Genomic DNA, 27198 nt, shown 5'->3' on the forward strand with positions numbered 1-27198 from the left:
CACCAGCTTTGCTACAGCAAGCATAAGTAAATATTTATTTGGTTGAGAACCAAACCTTGATTATATTAAGACTGCCTGAATGCACTTGCACATCAGACCTGCTTCTTCACTTGTTCACTTTTTATTTATATAACAAAATAATGTTTTATTAACTTTCATTTCTCTGTAAGGCTTAATTCAATTTGGCTGTTTTAAATCAATTCTCAAGTTATGTATTGACCTCTTCACTTCTGAAATACATATGTATAAATTGTGTGGTCTTTTCTACATTCCTTGAATGCTACTTTCTTTTTTGCAAAAAACATTGTGAAATTTTTATTTTCTTCTCCTCAGGGCCTGTTCTGCGCTCCTTACTAGCACATGAATCAATACAGAAAAACAAGCTCAAGTTTGTGGAGGGACAACGGGAAGGGATAAGAAATGCAATTAGGGGATTTCTGGCTCCTTTCTCATTGCCATGTTAGTGTTGCTTTGTTTCAAGCTATGCAATACACTGAGAACCCACCCTCTAACAGCTCCACACTGGATCACTTCCAGTATACGCACACACCAGCCCCTGGATTACAAAAGTGGTAAATGTTCATCACAAATGTCCCTCATTCATTTGTTTTATATAAAGTAGAAATACTGTGTGGACAGAATAGCTTTTGCTTATTTTTTTTTCACTCGGATGTGTCTATATCCACATTAACCTGCAAACATACGCTGGAGATGGAAAATCAGAAAATATATTTAGTATAATTAAGGATCAGGCATACATCTGCAGAAAAGGGAGAAATAAACCCCAGTTGTCCTGGCTTCCTTTCCTTCACTTTCATTATTAGGCCATATTTAACTTATTTCATTTTTAAAACTACATGAAATCAATACACTACAAGAAGAAAACTCTGAGATGCAATACAGGAAAAGCTTGATAACTTTATCTGAACACTAAGGCATGTAAAATTAAAAGAGAAGAGCATATCCTGAATAAAAATAAATAACAATTCAAGAGCATAAAATGTAGCAATACACCCCCATTTTCCAGAGCTGACACTATTTATGTGGCAGATGAATGAATAAATTATCGATGTTGGCAGTGTAATAGGGATAGTTATTACTGAAGAAGAACTTGTTACTCAAGAATTTTCCCAAGGTATTAATAGACCATCCACAAGCTTTCCATCTGTTTTTTCTGGAACAAACATATTCAGCCTGACTAATACAAGGAAAATCCTATTATCTTTTCTGGTTGAAATTCCCTAATGTCATAAAACACGTTCAAATATTCCATGCATCAATTTCCTACTTATTTTATCAGGTGACAAAAGATACATTAAATGAGTTGACAGGAAGCATGAATAAATTATTTTCAAGAACCGGATGTTATTTCTCTAAATAGAATTTGAAGAAAACATGTTAGAGGAGTTACTTGAATAAATACATACACTTTAGAATCCCACAAGGCTTTATTATAGCTGATGCCTCAGGCATTTTGTTTAACTTTGCTCAGAAAGAAATGGAGAAAAATTTTCCAGCAAAAGGAAATAAAAATGGTTAGAGGCACAGGTGAGAGATTAAATGTGCATGTGTTACCTAGAAGCATGGAAATTTGAACTTCTAGTTCAGGGAATGTTTTGTCCAAATTTGGTTTAAACAACTACAGTTGCTGGTTGTCAAGGAAATTTGTTCTTTCCAGAGAAGATCCTTAGGTGGCTGAAAAGTCCTTTATGTTCATGAAAGGAAAATTAACTGATGTACTCAACTTTATACAAAAGGGCTTCTGACAGCCATAATGTAGTGGTCATGCCTGATGCAGTCAGGAAATCAACAGCTGCTGGGTGGGTGCAGGGTAACCCAGAGTGAGAGTAGCCCAGAATTTGCAAAATCCAAACTGGTTTAAATCTTTCTCTCCAACCAGGGCTGCACTGGTTTTAATTGATCTTATATTATATTAAGGAACTGTGAGCATTGCAAAAGAGAGCTCTTCAATACATTTACAGACATTCATATGCCTGCATATGGTCTTTGTATAACCTAGCATTATTTAGAGAGCAAGTTTAGGGGTCTCTCCTTTATCTGTGATTATCTTCAGAGATGGAGGAGAAAGCACAAACCACATTTTAGCTCTTCTGAATGATTTTAAATTAAAAACAATAAAGCAAAGTGAAAAATCAAGAAAATAAATAGGAAAACTTATGAGATATGTGGAATACTTTGAAAAGTATTTACACTTTAAGAACTTCCTCAGCCTTCTTCAAGTGATAATCCACGTATGCATTTGGATTACACATGACTACGCAGTTCTCAGCACAGTCAGAGCACGCTAAAGATTGAAGAGTCCTTTGTAGAATCAATCTCAGCATCATTCTGACAAATGCACAACTGAAACCATAAGGCCACTTTCTTACTGTGACTTCAACTCCAGAAGTGTAGAACTCTAACAGAAAGCAGACTGTAGTTACAGTTGAAAGAGAACAAGAAAAAAATTTTTTTTAAAATGACATTCCTTAAAAGTACATCAAGAACAAGTTTGCCACTACTGATTCAATATTTTAAAGTGAAACAGAATGACAGCATGTTCGGGACTCAGATGTGGCTCAGGTATCTGACAAAACAATTGAAATATCTTCCCAGAAATGAAGAAAAAAGTCATGTTAACAGTGAGGATGCTTAATAATGGAGCCATGTAAGCATTGTTAAACTTCCATATTGAAAAAGATCATTTATTTTTAAAGCAGCGTATGTTCAAAAAATTATGATGTTCCTCCTAATTAAAGCAAGATCTCTAACTGCAGCTGTCCATTTTGCTTTTAAAATTTTGATTTTGCAAAGGCTATATGTACTTGCACCAACCTCCAGAACAATTAGTTTACTACTATGCTTTCTAAAGGACACAGAAATCACCCTACTCAGACAGTAACAAAGATGCAGTAAGATGGAATGGCTAAAAAGAATGTTTATATTCTGTTTCCTACATTCTAAAATCAAAATCACTCTTTAAGTGGTTTGAAAATTCAGTGGACTCTGATATTCTCAGAGTCTTTGTCAAAAGAGCACTATCACTAAAGCATCCTGAAATTCATCTTCAGAAATGTATTGCACACTGTGACAACATTTAAGTCAGTCTTACCTTTCAAATAAGATAAGACTGACTACTTTCAAAGTTAATCCAAAGTTAGCTAATTAAGACACTAGACTCAGACTAATATGTTTGCTGAACTTGTTTATCAAATGTGGAGTCAGAAAATCATCAATTTTAAAAGAAAAGTAGGTATATAACATTTGGGGGGAAGTCAGAGATTAGATTTAGTCTGATCATATCTGCCAACCTGAAAATAATGGGTTGCTACTGTACTTGCCATTGCTTGTTTGCATATGAAAAATAGAGAATGACATCATCCAAATAATTTGTTCATAACACCATTTTACATGTCATACATACATACATACTTACAGTATCTCCTGGTGACCCTTTTGATCCTGGTTGACCTGGTGGTCCTATTTCACCCTAAATGTTTTCACATAAAGAGGAGAATTCTGTGATTAATATATGTATAGTTGACAAGTTTGTTTAATACTCCTTAATTATAAAGATTTATTTACTTAGGATTATTTCTCAAAGTATTATAAACTTACAGTTAAATTATTCATTCATTACTTTTGAATTATTCTTTCCTTCTGCAACAGTTGAAATAAAACCTAATGAGAGATTTTCAAATATGCCACAAAAAATTTGGAGCATACCTCCATTCATTTGCAGCTTGATTTGATGTCCTGAATCTCCACTAGGAAAATTCTCTGAGCACAGACTAAACCCTTACTTTGGAAATGGTACATGTATGCACAGGTTTTAACTGTGTTTTGAACTATTAATAATACCTTTTGTCCTTTTGCTCCTTGATTTCCAGGGATTCCAGGAATTCCCTAGGGGTATTAAAAGAAAACCTTTTCAATTCAATATATAGAATAGTTTATCCAGAAAATAATATTTAACACTGCTACCCCTTCATGTCTTCATAAATGTAACACTGTCATATGATTGAGGTTCAAAATATGGGCAGGAAATAGAAAATTCAGAAAACACATAAGAGAAAAGAGCTTCAGCTAGGAACGTGCAAACTATTTCATCTCAGTATACCATGAAACACTGATAGCTCAGTCACTTCCCATGTCACTCCTGTCATGCCAGGAGTCCATATCTGTTGCTGAGCAGGCTCACATGCTCCTGGTTGCCCACCAAGGCTGCAATGCTTTAGTGAAATCCCTGACTGGCACAGGGAAAGAAAACACTTTTCATTATCAACAAGATTTCCCACATAAGACGGAGCAAAAGTCCTGGTTAATAGAACCACAAGTAAAAGAAATCCTATTTTCCTATATAACATACATGATTTTCACAAAACACCAAGAGGTGTATGCTAGCTTCCACCTTCATAAATACTTGGACATAAATATTCTGCCATTTCTTCACATCACTGCTCCTTTAGCTCTACAATATATGTCACAGTTTTCTCACAGTGATCATTTACTTGAACATAATTCAGATTGAAAACAAAACTCCGTTTTTATTTAAAACTGTAGTCTACATTCAATTAATCTATTTTTTTTTCTCTCAAGTAGCCCTATTCAGATTTATTGGACAGACAGCATTCTTATTTGTACCACAAAAATTTGGCTTACAGACTTTACATTTTAATCTAATATCAAAATGAATACGCTGGTGGTGAAAAAGACACCACCAAACCAAATGCATTGTGTGGAGAAATAGAAAAAATAACACGATTGGAACAACCAGGAATAATTCAATAGTTTCCATATGGATTACCTCTATGCAGTGCTGGATTGGAAAAGATAGTTAACTGTTTTGCAGTTTACACACAGCTTCTAGTTAGTAATGACCACATCAAGCAGAAACAGTTCATTGGTTAATGGCACATGAGTTAACAAAGGCATCCTGAGCACTTACAGGTCATTAAAATTCCAATGTACCTATCATTGAGAGATCAAACAATATGATAAAAATATTTGTAAAACAATGCCTCATTCTGAGAGTTCTACTCACATTGTATATCATTACTTCTTGCTAAACGTTTGTCCAAAACACCTTAGACCTTTTGCACAAATAAAGAGATGGAAAATAGGGCATATTTATCACTACATTTAGGAACTTCCAGACCTGTCCCTGAGTTCTCAGTATAATTATTTAACAGTGAAATTCTGGAGCTGTAAAACATAAAATGAAATTGCAAATATCTGTACCTGTAATACAAAACACAATTTCATATATCCTGAAAAAAACTCTCACTAGGTAGCAAGCTTCTCATACTGAAAGGATCTACCAAAGCTTTCCATGGTTACATGTCTATGCTATTTGCAGGACTCAGACAAGATGGTTCCACATACTTATCCAATGCAGTGATTTACCACTATATAAGCATACCTAAAAGAAGAAACACAATGTTCTGCTGAGCTATGTTGAACTTCCTTGGCTATAAGAAATTGCTGAGAAGAGACATTTAACTTCACCTTTTTACCAATACCAAAGAAGGATAACGCTCAAAGAACAACCGGAAACCTACATCGTATTTCCTGTGTGGGCTTTTTCTTCCCCTTTGTGCCCTTCTGGCTGACTCTGCACTATTGAAGCACATGGAACTTCTGCTCCTATTTCACTGGGAGCTGGTCCAGACCCTTAAAATTCTCTTACGGCTCAGTGACATTCACTCAGCTAAGAATGAATCTATCACTTACGTTAATGTGAGTGATTCCCAGAGTACATGGGGTGGAGATTTTCAGTTATTCTCCACATGTCAGTTGGCACAAAAGGAGGAGAATGAAGTGGCTAATTTGGTCATAAAGAATGACTTTTTCCCATGAGAGTTATTTTTCTGTATAGCTTCTATGGTTCAGTAATTACAAAGACTAATGTCTGTAGGATTAGCTCCAGCATGCCTAAAAAATTAAATTTGGTTTCCTTCTTATTATCTATGCCCAATCTATTATTTCCTTTTACATGGATAATCTGGTTATGACAATTGGAATTATTTGTACTTTCCCAGAAGACAAGGTTAAAAAGTAGTTTAGATGTCCTGAGTTTCTTTCCTAGCTTGTAGTTCAAAAGCCAAACCAAGCTTTGGAAATGTGTCTTGTTCCTAAACAGAGACTTCACGTGTAGTACAAATCCTCAGAATCTTTTTTTTTCTCTATCATAAGTAATAAGGCACTTTTATTATGAAGTTATGTTTAATAGGGTGACATAACACTACCTATACTGTCAAGAAAACCTTATTCTATCAAAAAATGTATTCTTACTTTAAAGCATGAAGCAAAACAACTAGTTTTACTCCATTTTGTGAAGAGTATATTGTAACTAATATTATCACAAATGCCTGTGTTTAATCAAAACTTAATATGAAACAGATTCATCATGCAAGTTTTCTGCCACTAAGGGAAACACAATGTTTGGAACCACTACAGATGGGAAAACTGCCACCCACTGGGAATAACAGAGTCAATGCTGTGGAATAATTCATGATTCACTGGCCTATGGAAAAAAAATTGCCTATGGGGATGTCCTTTGTAAAGCTATCAAGCAACATTTTGTCCATACGAAATAAGAAAAAGGGCTTGTAATTTGAAATCTTCTTTTGTCTTTTCAGAAAACTTATTTTAAATTGTTTGTATTTATCATATATGCGTGTTGGTTATAATACCAATAAAACCCAGCATTACATTTCTAGAGAGAACAGCTAAAAATCAAAGCATCTGCTGCACTGTCATGATTTCTGTCCTTATATGAGTTGGGCCACCTTATACTTCAAAATCAGTTAATTTGTTCCCCTTTTTTATTGCAAGCCTTAATACTGCCTTGGTTCTTTCAGCATCTTTCTCAATTTAATTCAAATGTCTTCCTCCTTTCTCTCAATTTTTCCCTTAAATGGAAAGTCTTCCCTTACCCTGTAGAAGCATGTAATGCTATCCATCATTTTAGTTTTAATCAGCAAGTACTATAACCAGATGAAATTTAGAGCCAGCAAGATAGCCTAGTGAGCCTAATTTGTTGGTTAAAAAATGTGTCAATTCTAAAGACTCTCAATTGCAGTTTTATCACACACAGCTGAGTTTGTGTCTAGGAACTAATGTGATCATGTATCAGTCTGGCAGTTAACCAAGATTTTTCATTTATTGAAACACTGCTGTCTTTACCCTTTATTCAGTCTCTTTTGCCTGTTTAATCTTCTGTCTTCCATCCTGGGTGCACCTAGAAGCCCATCAGCTTTCTAAATTCATTACAGACCTGGGAAGGCTTTTGCAGGGGAGCGCCAGTACCTAAAAGTGACACTTGAATGCTATGTATGCTATGTAGGTAGCTGAAAACACATCTGGTGTCACTGAAGGTGCTGTGGGATACCTGATCTAACTTCTTACCCTTTGAAACAGATGCTGCAGTCACCATCATACATCTCAAATGGCTCTCAGTGGCAATGCCTAGGTGACCAAATCCCACACACCTTGATAACTTATTCTCTAAAGCAAAAATTACCTTTCTTACTCCCACCCTTCCTTTTATTTGCTTGTTTGTATAGGCCTGCTGTGATAGTCTCTATAGGCTCAGATAGCAAAAGCTTCTGACAAAGTCTTTACATTGGCTAGGAATCACAAGACATATAAATGTAAACAAGGATATCTAAAGGTTAAAGGAGCTATGGATATGCATTACTTGCAAGAAATTGTAATGCTTAGCCATGGGTCTCACAGCTTCATTGCAGAATGAAGCTCATCTGAGTAGGCAATTAAGTCCCCTGACAGAGTCTTCCTCAGTGGCAGGCCCCACAGCTAGGACTTCAGAACACCCAAAACCATGAATTGGTTTCTATTGTGATGATGAGCTTCACTAACAACACTTAAATATTTATATATTTATACAATTCTGTATAAATATTCTATTATATCCCAGTTTTAGCAATTTAAATAAATCTTCCATTCTTTGATAATACCTGGCAGATACAATGGATTTAACTGTAAAAGGAACATGGTTTCACAATCCCTGGAAAATTTTTCTTGTAGCTTTAATTAATCATGAAATGTCTATTTTTGTTTTGGATAATATTAAACAGCTGGATTTTTTTCCATGCAGCCCCACAAAAAATCCATTAAGTAAATTGCCTGAGGTCTTATATACAGATCAACTAGGTATAAGCATTTTTATTTAAGACATAAGCTACTTTCCTCAAAATAGTTTTTCCACTTTTTCTAGTATTATGGATTATTTGTATCTCCCTCATGCTTAACTTTATACCTGCATAAAAAATTTTCCAGAAACAAAACAAAAATCATTTTACTCTTAAAAAAAAGGTTATTTATTACCCTATTTCATTATTTCTGCTACTGTCTATAATATTACCCTTTTCTGGAATGGTGCCTGGTAGGACTTAATTCTTCAGTACTGGCTGATAGCCCTACATGGAAAATAGGAGTTTCTAGACTAAAGATAACATACCCATTATCATAAAAATTCTACCTTTGGAAGATGCAAAATTATAGAGCATCTCCTATGAACAAACTGTTTTGTAATCATTTTCCCCAAAACATGGAGCGAACATAAGCATAACTATCTTACTAATGCTTTATTTTCCTGGAGTAGGAATATAAAACTGTACTCTTTCAACATACTGCTTTAAACTCCTCACTGAAAACAGTACATCTGGACTTATTTTGTAACATGTCAAACATTTGATAAATACTGTCTAGGACAAATCACTGTGGAACAGTTTTTCAAACTATCCATTATTTCAACATCAAGATTAAAAAAACCCCTTGAAATTATATAGGTTTTCTTTATTAAAAATTATCATGATTTAAAAAGTTATAATAAAACAATACTTCCCATTTACACAGTGACACTCTCTCAAAAAAATGCAACAGCAATAAAATGCTAGGTAAGCACAGACCCTTTATTTCAGAGGTCATTACCTGGGGGGAAAAACCTACAATCTTCTCTACTATTATTGTTGAATATTGGGAAATATTATTATTTATTCTATGCTTAAAATAGCACTTTTTTTTTTGAGCATGGCCAGTAAGGTTATTTTGAGGATTATCTCATTTAAGTTATATTATTTTTAAAAAAGTGGATCCATTGATTAACATTTAGAAGCTTTCTTTAAAAGATGGTCACATTCTAGGAAGTTGTCCATTTACACAACAAAACTTCAAACTGTTTCCCTAATCATCATTCATAATTCAGGCAGTGACACAACCCTGACAAAAGACTTCTAAGTAACGCACTAAGAAACTGCAATCAGAGTTTTAGACTTAAAAAGCCCATAGGTGTTAATTTTGATCCTACTCTTTCCTTCAACAGTGCAACTGTTAATCAGGGTCAGCTGAAGGATCAGGTTTAAAACAGATAAAAGTCAAGACTACTGATAAAATTATGTTTTTTTCTAGCGTATACAAGTTCTTTGAATTATGTTTCAATCAAATGGCTCCTTCTACTCTGAATAATCTGCAATTTTGATTCTTGGAAGACACTACAGAACATTACATGAACAACAGCAACAGAACAAGACTCACAGAAGATATCTAGATGTTCCCATGATCCCTTTAAATGCCTGAAAAATATGACTGTTTATGTATTACTGATCCTTACTTGAAAAAGCATACTTGATGATACATGAGAGATTTACTGGAGGTATGTATGAAAGTACAAGTCGAGCCATAATTTGGATGAAAGTACAACTGTCAAGACACTTCTTAAAAGATTATAGCAAATACTTGGTAATCCTAACAGAATGAAAGAAACAACCCTGATTTTGATAATGCATAAATCAATCCATGGGAGAAAGTAGCAAATTTATGTAAAAGAAATTCAATGAAGCTGCATCAACTACTACTGAGTAGTTGGAACTGATGGCAAAGAACAATAGGCTAAACACAAAGAAGCATTCCCACAGACATAACAAGCATCCACCAGACTAGCATAGCAGCTTTAAATTAAATGCAGAAAAGGAAAAAGCATTACCAAGATCTTCACAGTTATAACACCAGAGTTTGCAAACACGTTTTCTGGCAAATCAGTTATTAAAAATAAAACTCACACATGTTAAATGTGGAACACAGTGACCCCTGTTGCATTGCCAACAACACAGACCTTGGGAAAACTGCAATTTGAAAGCTGGAAATACTAACAGAAAATGATGAGTGTGCATATCCTGTCACAGGCTGAAACTGGTGTCACTGTTTCTTGTAAATACCTCACAAAATAATATGAGTATCAGACTTGCTAAATCTTTGTGGATCCAGACAAAACTTGAGACCCTAGTCCTGGAAGTGAAACCACAGTGCCCTGCCTCTGCCTGCCATACCAGGCACTAGCCTTACAGACACTGGAAACCAAGATCCAATCTGTCTTAAAAGTTTGTGCTGATTTCTAACAGCTGACAAACTGATCCGTATTTAACACTCACACATAAACACTGATATTCAAGCAGTTACATGCCTTCAAAATGTTTTGTAAGTTCTCTCCTACTTAAATTATGAAGAAAAGCTCATGATGGGTCACACAATTCCAGCACCTTGAACACATAACAGAGGGCAGGCTGAGGATGGCAGAGCCTCCTCGAAAGGCACAGACTGCTGCCCTGCAACTTGCATACAACACACAGGGCTGTCTGACACTGCAAGAATCACAGTTCTATTCACACAGGTCACATGGATGTGGAAGAACAAGGTTTTCAGCCATCCCCATTTCCTGTAGTAAGAAGTCACTCAGTTATATTAGCAGTGAGAATACTTAACAACAAATCATGCATTTTTTTCCATATGGTTTATACTGTGAAATTTGTCACAGATTGTAGCAAATAAAAATGGTAAAAATGTGCTCCAGAAAGGACTGTAAAATTGCTAGAAAATTGTTCCACTGCTACCTATTAAGTAGGATGGGCCAGCATGCATTTTTGTCTAAGGAAATCCCAGAAGCTCTGATAGAATCTTGTCAGTAAATAACAGATTAAAAAAGTCCAAAAGATTTCCTACATACATACTCCTATCCTTGTCAGAGAAGAAGTTCTGTGATAATTCCCTTAGTCAAAGTCTGCTTGGTAGTTCTTATCTATTTAAAAAATAGGTAAGAAAAGTTGTGCAGAGACTGGGATCAAACCCTTCCAGAGGACAAAGAGGAAAATTGCACCTTGACTCACATAAGAATCACTAAGACTGAATTCAATTACTAAGACTAATTACTAAAGCAGAAATTAATTTGCACAATAAAAGCCAAAGGTTGTTTCTTAAATTAATATTTTTGTAGTCCATTTATTTATTCTTGGTCTTGGTGGATCTAATAACATTAATTTTGCTGGTCGTGTAGTAGTCCAACATGTCTAAAATGTGTCAAAATCCTAAAGTCAATTTTTTTAAGCTTAGTCTAAGAACAAGATCCCATAAGCACTATATTCCTTGTGCTTCATTAGCCCAGAGTGCTATTTATTCTGTGATATGTAAGCTTTTTAGAACAATGGCTGTACACAAATATACTTTTTTTTTAAATATCTACCTTAAAAAAAAAAAAAAAGCTTGTCAGAACACAGAATCATGAAGACTTCCACTACAGCAACATGTGCTACAAATGAAAAATCATGTATTCTTCTCATGGCAGGGGGAGGGGAGGTTCAGTTTGAGGAGGAGAGGTCTTACATCATCAAGACATTTTAATTTTAGCAGGAACATCAATTAAACCTTGCAAACAGATTTAAACTCACTCTGATTAAAGACTGCTTTTTGTTTCCTTCTGGATGGGAAGCCAGCTTGTATTCAGACAAGACTTTGATTCACTGTATTTTAAATACATAAAGATTACTAAAATGAAAACATTAACTGCACCAAATGCCCCCAAATTTGCTAGCACTGTATCTACTCAAGTGCCTGAGACTTCAGTATCGACTTCTCAATTTCAGTCTTAAAGATCTTTGTGGACAGGAACTGTCTCATTGCTTCCTGAACAGAGGTGAAACCAGCTGATCTCAGTTACAAAACTATCTTTATAATTACAGCAAGAATATTGGGTATAAGCAATACTAATGTGTTTTCTCTGATGAAAGGCTCACAAAAACTGCTGATCTCCCTTACTTATCTTCACTTTTCCCATTTTTACACTACATAGTGTGTGACAGTCTATCTTGAATAATTGGCATAACCCTAAGCACATTGCACAGGAATAATGCAATGCTCTTGATTGTGAAGAACACGTATAAGAAGCGTGACAAGAAACTAGTGCTTTGAAAGCCCAGCTAGCATTTGAACACCAAAAAAAACCACCCAGAAGCCCTGCTTTAAGTTGTTCACTTGTTTTTCTCTTCCTCATTTTCTGGAAGGGTTCAAATTCAACTATCTTTAACTAATCTGAAAAACTGTCTAAGTGAGTTAAAAGAAACAGGCAACTTCAGAAGTAAATTACCTCTTCTATTCGAGACAAGTACTTCATGATGGGATGAAGAATCCTATCCAGGTATTAGTTTCATATCTGAGAATAACCATATGGTTACACAGATACAGCAATTTTTTTCCCTGGGTTGCTCCATAAGTTGAAGAAGAATCATGAAAAGCAAGAAAACTGCCTACCCTATTACTACCCTCTTGAAATTGTATCAGAAGAAGGAAAGTTAAACATCCGTTTGGTAATCCTCTTTCTATTTGTAGTTAAGTAACTCATCATAACTTCGTTGAGAAGCATAGAACAGAACAGCAATGTAAATGAAATCAACTAAACCAATAAATATTTCTGGTTGCTACATGTTAACTGAGTGTCATAGCCTGCTGCCTATGTTTGGTTTCTAAGTATATCAGTCAGCGGAGCAAAGTTTCTGTTTGGTCTCCATTGCCACTGGAAACTCCAGCGGATATTTACCTAAGCTGTAAATCAAAATCCTACATTTCACAGTGTATTAGGAGAGGAAGATACAAAACATTTAGAGGATGCACTAAAGGCATTCAGACATCTCTTCATTATTCTCTAGCATGAACACTGATAGAGATACAATTCATATCAAAAAGAGGGCACTTTCCCTAAGAATCTGAAACACCATGTACCTGTGCTCTTATAGAGCAACAATTAAATGCACTTAGGAATTTGGCTTTGAATCATACTAATAGGATACAAATCAAACACTTCATATTGATGGCCTGGCTTCATAAGCGAAGAGTTTTGAAGGGCTTTAACCACGCTTACTACAAGCACGGTGACCAAGGGCATGTGGGATATGCAAATCTGGTTGGAAAAGGGTGCTTAGGCAACCAGGGAGTGTCCGACCAGGACTGTCATCTCCTGAGCAATCTCGAGCTACCCATGCGCTAGTCCGCCGGCATGCAAGGTTGGATCTACAGCTTCCCATGCACCTTGTCACCTGCCGATTCGACCCTCACCTGTCCATGCCGACAAGTGAGAGCAAGCTCTTCCAGCCTGCGCAGTGGATGTATTAGGTGAGGTGCAGCGTGCGCAGAACTGGCCCCACCCTTTACACCTGAGGTTTAACTGCCAGGGCCTAGCGAGTTTGGATGGTGGCAGCAAAGTCAGCAGGTCGTAGGTTTTGTAAGTGTCCTTCTCTGAGATGGAAGACCATACAAGGATGGACAAACTCCATCAGCCTGCTTTTGAAGACAAGAGTTTTCCTTCTCCTATGAGGAAGGCCTGTCTTCACTGACAAAGATTCAGGAAGGGCTTTAACCCACACATTCTGAGCAAGACTGTAATTTCCTGGGTCAATCTGGGCAGAAATCTGACTTAGAGACATTCAGTCATAAGCTCGCAGATGGTAGCCTCGCACCAGTGGCTCCTCAGCCAAGTGCACACTCCAGGGGTCTGAACCTGCAGTTCCTCTCATACTGAGCAGGATTACTATTGCAACATCATCAGTAGGGTAAAACTAACCTGTCTCATGACAGTCTAAACCCAGCTCACGTTCCCTATTAGTGGGTGAACGATCCAATGCTTGGTGAATTCTGCTTCAGAATGACAGGAAGAGCCAACATCGAAGGATCAAAAAATATTACTGTTATGTTAAAATGCAAAGATACATATCCATGACAATCAATAATGTGTGTGCCTAAACAGAAATCACACTGTGAAGCATAAGCTCCTATAGCATTGCCCACGACTACGTGCAGTTACCAACGTACAGTTTCAAAAAGCTTAGTCTGAATTTTGCACTCGGACACCATAAATGAGGGGAGAGAAACCCTACACATGCTCTGCTTTTATTCACCACAAATGATAATTTTAGATCTGAAACTTTATTGTCTGACAAATATTTACAGATTGAAAACTTTTCCATTTTGTATCATATGCTAAAACAACACAATAAAAAAATCTATCTTGATTTTCCATAGCTTGCTTCCAAAACCTGACAAAATGAAAAACTACAGTAAGCACAGTGTTTAGGGACTTGCCCCTTAGGACAGGCACGTATTAATTACATATTCATTCTTTTTTTAGTCTAACACACTCTAACATAAATGACATTTTTTGTGTGATTAAACACAGCTGCTGAGCAATAATCTTGAGCACAATTGCTGTGAACGACAGATGAAAACAATATAAAAATTAAATTCCTATAATCTTGTGAACTAAATTAATATATTCTATGCATTGTATTTTTGCATAAAATCTACTCTCTGGTTACTTATAATTAATAAAAATAATTTAAATTCTATCAGTAGAAATAGTAGAAACTATTTTATTTGTATTTTATACATATTTTATATCCTACATCTGTGTGAAAGGAGATATTAGCATAGACAAGCACACAACTTATAAAGCTGGCATTGCTGAAAAAAAATATTTAAACACAAAGAGATAAAAATATCTTGCATATTACTTACTTGTAACTCCTCTGCTACAAGCCACAGATTTGAAGTTTTACTCCACTGGTTGTCAGATATTTTCTTTTTTACAAAAGAACTCTTTTTCAATTTTTTGGTCTCCCTTCCCAATAGACTACAAAGATGTTACTCCAATGATTTCAAATACTCTGTTGTATCATACTTCAGTTAAAAAGTGATGCATATATGACTAAATCAGGCCAAATGACGATACCACCACCCAATAGATGGCAGTACTATTGGGTGGGTACTTTGGCTTCCAGAAGTTATTTTAAATTCGTAAGTATTTCACTATTCACAGTGATCCTATACATAATGTTCCTGTTGAGGAATATATAACATCCATTTTATTAAATCTTATTTCCAATGTATTATTAACATTACTGAAGGATTTGACAGTGTCTTGAAGTGTTCTTTGAAAACTGTGGGAGTTAAGAAGAAAACTGTAAAGCAAGAGTAATAGATGTTGCTGTTTCAAGATTTATCAGCACATGTGAAACATTGTTTACTGAATGTATGAACACCAACTTTCCTGGCACTAAAGTGGCAAATGTCAGCCCAACACAACATGTATCAGTCAGAACATTCTCTTCAAGAATCTCCTACTTCAGAAAAGCCTTTTCTGGGTGTATGAAATTAGCACATGAGTTCAGGAATGCCTTTAGGTATTATTACTGACATCAGGTGGATCCAAAAGAATACAAATGAGTCCTTTTTTCAAATATCATATGTTAAAAGAAGTGAATGTTTATCACTTAAGGCATACCTACTTAATTCCAGTTTTACAGAATCACAGAATGCCAAGAGTTGGAAGGGAACTCGAAAGATCATCTAGTACAACCCCCTGCAAGAGCAGGGTAACCTAGAGTACATCACATAGGAACTTGTCCAGACAGGCCTTGAATACCTCCAATGTAGGAGACTCCACAACCTCCCTGGGCAACCTGTTCCAGTGCTCTGCCACTCATACAGTAAAGAAGTTCTTCCTGATGTTCACATGGAACCTCCTATGCTCCAGTTTACACCCATTGCCCCTTGTCCTATCACTGGATATCACGGAAAAAAGCCTAGCTCCATCATCCTGACACCCACCCTTTACATATTTGTAAACACTGATGAGGTCACCCCTCAGTCTCCTCTTCTCCAAGCTAAAGAGACCCAGATCCCTCAGCCTCTCCTCATAAGGGAGATGTTCCACTCCCTTCATCATCTTTGTGGCTCTGTGCTGGACTCTTTCAAGCAATTCCCTGTCCTTCTTGAACTGAGGGGCCCAGAACTGGACACAATATTCCAGATGCGGCCTCACCAAGGCAGAGTAGAGGGGGAGGAGAACCTCTCTTGCCCTACTAACCACACCCTTTCTAATGCACCCTAGGATGCCATTTGCCTTCTCGGCCACCAGGGCACATTGCTGGCTCATGGTCATCCTCCTATCCACCAGGACCCCCAGGTCCCTTTCCCCTTCACTCCTTTCCAGCAGGTCAACCCCCAACTTGTACTGGTACATGGGGTTGTTCTTCCCCAGGTGCAAGACTCTACACTTGCCCTTGTTGAATTTCATCAAGTTTCTCCCTGCCCAACTCTCCAGCCTGTCCAGGTCTCACTGAATGGCAACACAGCCTTCTGGTGTGTCAGACACTCCTCCCAGTTTAGTGTCATCAGCGAACTTGCTGAGGGTACACTCAGTTCCTTCATCCAGGTCATTGATGAAAATATTAAACAGCACTGGTCCCAGCACTGACCCCTGAGGGACTCCACTAGTCACAGACCTCCAGCTAGATTCTGCCCCATTGACCACAACTCTCTGTCTTCTTCCTTTCAACCAGTTCTTGATCCACCTCACTACCTGACCATCAAGCCCACACTTCCTTAGCTTATCTATGAGGATGCTGTGGGAGACAGTATTAAATGCCTTACTGAAATCAAAAACCACATCTACTGCTCTACCATCATCACTCCACCTAGTTACTTCCTCATAGTAACTTTCAAGATCAAGTGCCTTGGGAGTAAAGAAATTCCTGATAAAGAGCACAGTTGTGTGGATTTGTCCACTCAGCTCCTCAAAAATGTCCACCTCAGAAAGTCCAGTAATTTTTTAGAATATTTTTTTTCAGTCCGAGCAGTAGTATATTAGCTAATACACTTGAAATATATCTGTATATCATTTGCTCAAAATAATATATAACAACTCATCGGAAATGCATTTGGATCATAATGAGTTATAGTAAACTGATTTTTTCCCACTTAAAAATACATTAAAAGTCAAATTGTGCATCTAAAATGTTAAAATACTAATAAAACATCTCTACAGAAAGGTTCACTGCTGTATTAATAGTAAAAAAATCTCAGGTTTTGCTAGGAAAAAAGTAGTGATATTTGTAAGTGTATGCATATTGTGCCCCCTGCAACTGATACAAAAGTCTCCAGTCTCCCAAATGCAGCAGCATTTAAATGAGCAAACATTTTTATGCATTTTTGCGTAACATTTGCACTAGAGAGGCTATCTGATGTGTACTGTATACATCCATACTGCCAACTTAATTAACTCAGTTTCATGCTGATTGTGTAGACTCCATTTTAGGCAAGCTGAGGACATGACAGCTGAAGGCTGAAGCTGCAGTTTCAAGTGAATATAATAATTTCCTCAGTGGGAAAAACCACAGGTGGAACAATGTGTGTTACTGCTCTTACTCTACAGAGAGTATAAACTTATGCCAAAGCACTTATTCTTGGAATTAAAGCTCACTTTCTAGTACATATAACTAATAAGTATAATATCAAGTTTAAAGTCTCTTCATTAAAATTTCCGATAAAAGTCCCAATTATTTGAATACACAGAAGAAATAACAGTCTTCAGAAGAGTTTGTGGTTTTGCATAGAAACAGGACTAGTCCATTGGAATCCCTAATAGAATCTGAATAAATAAGCACTGCCACTAATTTTGTGTTTCATTACTGCACTCCTTTAACAAATCTGCACCGTAAAATGTTTGTGGCTGGAGAATTCTTTCACAATCACACTGATTTAATGCATTTTTTAATTTATACAAGATCAAAAACTATTGAGAGACATTTTAAAAAACAAGCATCTGTTTATTGTAATACAGCCCAACTAGTCAGCAGGGAGGTTTTAAGTTGTATGACATACTGGTCAGAGGTATTTCTATCACTATGTTTTCAGACAAGCTACAATGGAGGAGGAATGCTGGTATATAACTTTTATCAGCACATGAATTAATAAGAGAACTGCCAACATAGCCATATAAAAAGGTCGCTACAGCATAAAAGCATAAAAGAGACTGAGTACTGTTTATAACTATTTATAGCACATGCCATTCATTTGTAATTGGCTTACAACTACAGCTCCTTTAGTTCTTCCTTTCATTTATTTAAGAAATTGCCTCAGTTAACACTACATCTATGAAACAGTCTTAAAGAAATGGCAGCAAGTTATGCCACCTTTTCTCCATTTCATTTTCCAAAGTTAACAGATTTGAATTACCACTAACTGAAAAAAAAAGCAAAAATAAGTTTCCTAAGTCTCTGTAGACAAAATAAAAAGGTACACAATTATAGACAGAAGATAAAGATACAAGATACAAAGATACATAATTATAGAAAATTAATATAACTAATTTAATTGCATAGTGTGTGAAGACAGAAATTTAAAAATCAGAAATCATGAGGAACAGGCAAAAAGTAAGAACTAGATGGGAGAGAACTGTTAAGTTTTACAGCTTAGAAAAGCATTATTTTCCACGTTGCATTAGGTCAGTGGGTCCAAGTTTATTACAGCATTTATTGTGGCCCCAGTCCAGACTGAACTCTATGGGAATCTTTCCATTGACTTCTATACACTTTGGATCAACAACTATGCTGTCATGTCTTATATCAATTTTGTCAACTGGGAATAAACAAGTAGTTCAGACTACTCTGCCTGAAGTTTCAGAAGTTTTAATTACTTGTTCTTTTACAGCACCATTATCATATTTTTCTTCTTAATAGCAATTAACTGCTGAAGATGTAGTATGGAATGAATTTAGCTAAAATAACTTCCCAGTCAGAACAAAGAAGATAACCTAGGTTGCAAGCAAAGTCTTAAAAATGCATACACCTAAAGTGGACCTAAAAGTTATAATTCACAGGAAAACCTGAATTCAGTCTAAAAAAAGTGGTTGAGCTTAAAGAAAGTACTGCGTAACAATTACTGAAAGCATTGTGCTGTCAAAACTGTCATCTCCCCCTTCCTCACGTGGGAACAAGACTAACAACATCTGTTAAAGTAGCTCTGACAATTAGAAAGTAATCAACAAGACTCTACCCTGTCTATTCCAACAACTCAGTAATTAGAATAAGAAACAGAGAAACAATCACTAAAAATCTGATTCAACTAAGCTAACCTATTTGTAAAGAAATAATGATGTATGGCATACACCTACCAAAGTCCTAGTGCATTGTGTGTTTAGGTAGGAAAAAACACCTCATCTGAATAACAATTTTACTTTATACATAAATGTATTTAAAGGTCAAAGTCTGACTTTTCAACAAAGAAATAAGGTATTCTTTTGAGATCCACAAGACATTACTTGCAAAGCAAATACTATTCCTTACTTTTGATTGTAAAGCTGACACCTTTGAAAAGCAGGCCATCAGAGTTCAGCTGCTACTACTGAGGCTCCTCAGACTAGTGGAAAAGCATGAATTTTATTAAAGCCGAATAGCAGCTTTCCTCCTAAACAGGCTAGCATAGCTCTGACACGCTACTGTCTATTGCAAAGATTTTAACTGTGACTTTCCTTTCATGAATCGTTCAAAACAATTATGAAGTTTTCCATTATGCTCCATCCCTGGCAGTGTTCAAGGCCAGGCTGGACAGAGCCTTGGGTGACGTGGTTTAGTGTGAGGTGTCCCTGCCCATGGCAGGGGGGTTGGAACTTGATGATCTTAAGATCCTTTCCAACCCTAACTATTCTATGATTCTATGATTATTAACAGTCCCATCCTATTCCACATGTAGCTTACTACTTTTCCTCTCATATGGCCTAGTTAACCAAGTTAAATATACAGAAATTATGTTAAATTACTTTCTCATTCTGCTGTAGACTCTAAGGGGTACTTGAACACCTTAAAACTTGCACATCTCATCTAAATGTATTAGATAACCTTATCAAAGATGTTACTCTTTCCACACCATTCATTCATTTCACATTTTTCACTCAAATAAGGTGGTTGTGGTGTTATTTCTCTCCTTGGTGATTTTCACAAGACCATACACATGCCTAGAGGCATGAAAGGAGGTAACTAATGTGAAAGAAATGTTTTTTCAGCAGGTAAATAGAGGCAAAGTAGAATTTTTCAAAATTTTTTTAATTCTCAAAATATTTTCTCATTTACAGTTTATGAAATGACAGTGATATGTGTAAAGCCATAGTGAAGAAGAAAGTTCATTAGAATTAGCTACACTTTCATTTTAATAATTATTTCCTATATTATTATTATTATGACTGGGTGCCAGGCGTTTGTTCTGAGAACATCTCTAAGGAACATTGTAATTATACAGATAACAGAGTTGCTAGTAGCTCTGTGTTTTGTGTCTGTTTTTTTCATTGTCTGCCTATACAAAGAAAGATAAGAGAGGCAACAGTGAACTCCAGATTATTTAACAAGCCATCCCGCCTCAACATGTTGCACGCTAAGGGTTCCACTAAAGCCAAATTTTTTCATAGAGAAGAGTTCTGGGAAACTGTATAATAATGGAGAGGGGGGAATATTGCATGGCTCACAGGAAAAAATACTAAACAAATAAAAAAATTTTGCTCTGTGTATTACCATGTAACTAAGTCAAGAATTTTCTTTCCTTGGTTTCTGTTTCTATTAATCTCAGCATGGCCACAGATATGGTAGAATCACCTTAGCTTTAGGTTTGCTTTCAAAACATGCAGGGTTCCTGGCTACACAAGTTTTATGTTCTATTCTAAAGATTTCTGCTTTATGAAGAAAAATACAGCAATTTCTGCTGAGATTTCTATACACTTAGCATATCTTGGACACATTTCAAAAATAATTCTGCCATATTACCCTAGCATAAAACGCACATATTTTACAGAATGCATTGATCTAGATTTGGCATTCCTGATGCAGTTATATAATATCTACAGACAAACCAAGAGTACAGGTATAACAGCAGGAGTCAGGTCAGAATCTGGAAGCCACGTTATGATGCTATCACTGACAGAAACAAGGCCACATGAGGTCTTGTGATGTGACCTAAATACTAAGGGCAAACTCTACCACGTAAAGTGTTTACAGCTGTGTTTCAGAAAATTATGATTCCTGGAGAGAGAACACGAGCAGTTGCAAATGTTTAGGTATATAACTTGTGGCAAGACAGCATATGCTAGGCCTAGAAGAGTGCTATTAATGTCCTGCCAGCTTCACCCACAAGCACTGACTGCAAAGTTCCCATCTGCATGATTGTAAACACAAGAAGTCAAACGCAGCTCCCACTGAAACCAACCCCTGACAAAAAGAGGACAGCCAGTCTAAAATTAAACTAAATAAATCTTGACTAATTCTATCATTTAGATAGTTGGCCCCTCAAAAAAATGTATTAATCAAAGCAGCCTGTCATCAGTAAGATAGATGACTAGCCATTAAGCTACTCAAGTAACAGCATGGCCTTTTTTTGCCATCCTTAAAATGAGCTTGAGTACTAGTTCTACTAAATGCTATCTAAATTATTCTGTCAATGCTGTCAAACATCATTCTTACACAGAGTGGGTAGGATTGGGATGGTCTGGCTAACTTAAGTTCCAAATAGCACTACTGAGGGAAAATAACCACATCACTTGGAGTTATTTACTTAAGCTTTACAACCTACTTTTTCCTGTTCATAAATCTGGGGATTAATAAGAGTAATAATATGCCAGTAAGTATGTTGTCCAGAAAATAACCACACCTCTCAGAGGCTGAAGGCAATGGGAGTTCAGTTCAGCTGCACTCTCCATCCTAGACAGTTGCTTCTTAAATGTTGTCTCAAGATGCATTCATTTTGGAAGCACAGCCTTTTTATTTGCTAAAGCAAGCGGGATCGCAAGATGGCTAGTTTTATAAAGACCAAGTTAGACATAGTCTAATTTATTATCACTAATGTGGTTGAATGGAAGAAATAAAAACTGTTTGCACGTATGTTTGTATAGGTGGGGTATCCATGCAACCTGCTGAGCTGTCCTAGGGACACAGCTGCATCTGGCTGGTTAACTATATGGAGTCATACAGTTCAAGGCCTTTTTGGGCTTAGGTAACCTATTTGGCTATCACAAGTGGGGCTCAGCAGAGTTCAGCCCTTCTTTCCCAGATCACTGCCCTAACTACTAGGGTATGGCACCAGAGAAAATCACACTGAACTGCACAGAAGAGGACCAGAGAGGACACCCTTACTCATTATACATCAAATGTACATTGGAGGATCAACAGAAACAACAAAAGCAATAAACTGCACAAGAGATCCCTCAAAGCCCCTGCATCCAGCTCACTTTCCATTGGATGAAACTGAACTACCTTCTACTTGAACAGGGTACCCACGTATCCCATGGCTGAGGATAGCTTCGATTATACATAACCCAAGCACACACTTTAACACAACTGCTGCACAGAAATGCTCTTTGCTCATCCTTCAGGCTCTAAATAGATGGGAGCACCATGTTTGCACATAGAGTCTGGTGCTACACCAGCAATACAGGCAGATGAGCAGGTATAACTAGGTGTCTTACATTTCCTACTAGTTACCTTGAGGCAATTTCCTGATCAGCATGTGCAGACTTCCTCCTCTTCAAAAGAAATTCCACTGATTATGAATGAACCATATAGTGCAATATGGCTTGCCATGTTAGGATTTAGTAAATCTTTTGTTGTTGTTTACATATTGGAAGTTTTCCTCTAGATTATTTTATGGTTATTTTAAAAGACTTAGTGATTTTAATGTCTTAAGTCTGTCACTTCATTAGGCTCTAAAGCAAAAGTATGGGACTTAAGCGATGAGTTTATATTGCTGTTACAAACGTCATACTGTGAATGACATTTTAAATAAAAATATATTTCTCTAGTAGTTATAGGTCAGACTTCACCAAAGCTTCTAGATCAGAAAGAGAGCTTTTAAAGTATCAAATAATTTATTCCCTAGGTCAGGAATTACTTCTTCCTGTTTTTTAGATCATAAAAATAAAAAATAAAATAAAAATCACAGTAACTAGATAATATTTTTTCTAAAAATGAAAACAGACAAAACAAGGCTAGGGACAATAACAGAAGTATTGTTATTATCTCAACACATTTCTTATGGTGTACTAACTAACTATATACAAAATCCTATTGACTCGTATTTCATGGAGTTTAATGAAAATTCACTTTCAGTTTTTCTTATATCTGAGGATACCATTGACTGTAAAAGGTTAATACATCTCACAGTTATTTGTGGCAGCCAAAGAAGAAAAAATAAAGCCAACTGAGCAATTATGTGTGTTCTTCACTTAAGCCAGCCAAGTGGAAAGAAAGCCTCTTGGGAATGATTGCCCAGTGTTTTGCAGTCTACTCAGAGTGTTTTATGAGATTTTGGGGAATACACCAAAAAAATTAAATTAAAGAGCTTGGGAATTATTCAGCTGGAAGTGTTATTTCCATCTCTCAGTTATCAAAACTCTCTACTGGATTTCAGTACCATATAACACATACTGCCTCTCTTTACATTCAATACCACAAAAAAATCTGAATGTATAAAGTTGTATCTGCTTATCTTCCAAATGAAAATGTAATTCAGAATATAATTCATCTACAAGGCAGTGTTCTACCAACTGAGCTTCATTTACTGCTCTTGGCCTACAGAAGAATTACTGATGGTTTGAAGACAGCTGGCTCTCCCTCAACACTCAAATCTTTCAGCTATTTCTACAGATATTTGGACTCCCCAGCTATTTCTACAGATATCTTGGCTCTCCCACTTCAAGCAAAGTCTGGTGGCCTTACAGAGCCAAACAAGGAGGACAAGTCTAGATATCACATATAAAAAGGAGGAAAAATGAGATGCCCTGAGGAGTTGCCCAAACACCAGTAGAGGAACAATGTCTTTGGAAACAAGCAAAACTAAAATGCATCAGCATGTTCCCCAGCTAAGCAAGAACAGCGATACAGATAATATGAACAGTGTAACAAGATGCCAGGAAATAAAAGGCCAATAAAACTGGACAATGGAGAGGGGAATGTAGCCAGGGAAAAACATAAAATTTAAAAGTGCAATTAACAATTATATGAAAGAACATATACAGTGTTGCAGAAATGAAAGTTGCAAACACCCAGAATCTTTCCTTGTGTAAGTAACTATCAATATCTAACCATGCCATCCTGTCAATAGTAAAGAAGTCAATAATGAGACAATCTTATAACATATACACAACTTCTTTTGATTCTCCTCCTCATCCCTCTGGGAGCAGGAGGGAAGAAGAGAGGAAGCAAGTGAGTGGCTGCGTGGTTCTGAGTTACCAGCTGGGCTTAAACCACGAGAGGTACATAATAGCAATATATTTAAGTATCTTTTCTTTTAAGGCATTTTTTACTTTAAAGCTTGTTTATTTCTTTTATTAAATCCAAATTTAATTTAATTAATCCAGAAAATAAAAAAGCACTTTTACAAAAATGGACATACCAAACAATTCAAATCAACATGGATGAAAAATGAAGTATAACATCCATTAACTAAAAAAAAAAGCCAAACAAACCAAACCAATCAGTACATCAGGACGTTACAGTAATTTAATCACTTACGGGCTCCCCCTGATGTCCTTCTAGGCCTGGAGATCCAGGCTGTCCGACTTCTCCCTTTGAAATAAAAGGGACCATTAAATACAATATTAAAAAAAAAAAAACAAAACAACATGCTTCATTTGCATAACAAAAATAATTATTTCAAATAGCAAACTATTATATTCAATATAAGTAAAATGCAAAAGCAATACACGTGATCAAGGCTTCATCAACAAACATCTCTTAAAAAGTTTCAAACACAGTAAGAAGTATTGTCAATCTCATATTCCTTCATGCTGTGTCCAATCAGCTCTCAAAGAGTTTGCAAAAAGAAATGAGAGACAATTAATTGTCTTTGAAACCAGAACAGCAGCTACTGGTTGAAGAGGCATATAAAATAGTAATAAATTGCTATTTCTAATTGTTAGTAGAACTAATGGTCTGAAAATTATTTCAAAGCACTTCAGAATCCAGCAGTACGAGATATGATCAAATCTTTACGTCCTTACTGAAAACATGTATGATACAAAAGATGTATGAGATAAAAAATACCTTGAAAAATTGAAGAATAATTCCAGTAATAAAATAACATAAAACAAATGCAAATAAAATATAATCTGGTAATAATTAACTTAAAATTACAAAAAACGGACTTGACGTAACAATGGGTATCATCTGGGTTTCAAGCCATTTTTTTCTACATTCTTTCCCAGAATGAATATTGTAAGAAAACAGGAAAGCTACAGCAGAAATTTCCTTCAAAGACAGCCTGTTTGTTACTGCTTTGAATTTGATTACAGACCCAGTATGAAGCAATGTTTTATAGCAAGCAGATGTTGAAGTCAAGCTGACAAAATGTTTGAATGAAGAATATGGCTTTTGTTAACTATTGTATTATAAAATGAATAAAAACAAATGAGTATGTGAGATTTTTGTACTACAGCAATTAAGGGAATAGTCAAGAAAATATCTTTCAGTTTAAATGTACACAGGTTCACACAACTAATATATTGAATTATCTGTATATTCTTTACAAACATAAAAACCAGATCAAAATATTCTCCAAATTTATGCTTTGTCAATTTAATACTTCACTGTAAAGGGACACCAGTGACAGATAAAAATTTATGTTAAACAACTGCAACTATTACATATCTATGTTACCAAATATCAGAGAGGGAAAAAATGTAATGTGTAACTGTTATTTTATACTTTCTATAATACCAGAGAAGGAATTTCTCCATGAACTTCACAGAGATATCTGAGTGTATTTATACATAGATTTTGAAAATAAGGCCAGATTCATCTAAAATAAATTCAGATAGGTAACTACAGTCCTCTCAGAGCCAACTCTAGTTAAGACAAGTGATGGAAGCTTGTTTCAGCTGACCAGCCAGCAGGAGCTCAGTTTCATTGCCTGGACACAGACATTTGATCACATTTGAGATACATAAGGGTGTCTTGTGTGAGTGTGAGACACTGGCCTTCCACAGGACTTACACTGCATTTGTCAGCACCTTTACAATGCTTTGGACACTGACGCATCTCAAATGCACTGAATGCTTTTCTGTAGGCAACTAAACTGGTACCTACAAGTCTGCTTTCTTTGAGCTAAATTGCTCTCCAGACTCCACTGGCATTACTGATTAGGCCACTATTGACTTTAGTGGCAACGCAGGTGGCTACTACAACCCTAGACATAAACTTAGCTGAGTGTTTTAAGAATGCCTGTTAAATTGCCTGACATATTTGGAAGTATCAGAGATACATGCTTTTGCAAATATGCATTAATAATGACAAATTGTAGGCAGGTTTTAATGGGATTTGAAGATCAAAATGAAATTAATGTAGAAGTATCTAAAACTAAACCAAGTAATAAATAAAGAAAAAATCCTTGTATGGCATAGAAATAATCTGCTGTTGATTGCCGATGTTAACCACAGAAATAAGCAATAAGAAAATATTTCTTTTCCATAATTAGTATTTGCAACTTCTTTTACCAGTGTATTTTAAAGGTGTAAACTTCTGCGCGTTGAAAAAAAAAAACAAAAAAACCAAACAAACCAAGCAAAAAAACAACAAAAGAAAAACCCAACCACAAAACAAAGAAACAAAACTACACCAATTTGTCATAAAACAGATTTATTCCATTACCTACTATTACAGTCTCTTTAGGCCTTCCAAAGAGAACAAATAGGAAATACTGAGTTTACCTACCATAAAAGTTGTTTCATATGCTTTTTTAAAAATCTATTATTTTTGATGTATTCTCCTAAATAATACATTTTCGAATTGCAGGATGCGTAGTTATACATTGAAGTTGGGCAACTTTTAGGATAACAGTGCTGTAGCCTTGTAAGTGATAACTCCCCCATTTAACTTCAGATTAAGATGACTACACGTACTTTTCTACCTGAGGTTGTTTAGAGATACATTAGGGTTCTAAGAACCTATTACAGTGAACAGGGGCTTGATCTAGTTACCTAATCACAAATACCTGGTCCTGTGTGAGATGCGCTAAGGCAGCCAAGGCTTCTACATCTGGTCT

The 27198-nt window shown here is 36.0% G+C and overlaps 1 protein-coding gene across 2 annotated transcripts in view; it reads right to left on the reverse strand.

The window, feature by feature from the left end:
* COL21A1 (collagen type XXI alpha 1 chain) overlaps positions 1-27198 on the reverse strand; it is a 77136-nt gene that overhangs the window by 14945 nt on the left and 34993 nt on the right. For both annotated transcript variants that reach the window (XM_031052661.2, XM_005153190.3), the window contains 3 exons: positions 24672-24725; positions 3862-3906; positions 3437-3490 (listed from right to left, as the gene is read on the reverse strand). In XM_031052661.2, the coding sequence (XP_030908521.2) occupies positions 3437-3490; positions 3862-3906; positions 24672-24725 (153 nt within the window). The remainder of the gene's footprint in view (positions 1-3436; positions 3491-3861; positions 3907-24671; positions 24726-27198) is intronic.

Source organism: Melopsittacus undulatus, chromosome 3 (assembly GCF_012275295.1).
Source record: "Melopsittacus undulatus isolate bMelUnd1 chromosome 3, bMelUnd1.mat.Z, whole genome shotgun sequence".
Taxonomy (NCBI): domain Eukaryota; kingdom Metazoa; phylum Chordata; class Aves; order Psittaciformes; family Psittaculidae; genus Melopsittacus; species Melopsittacus undulatus.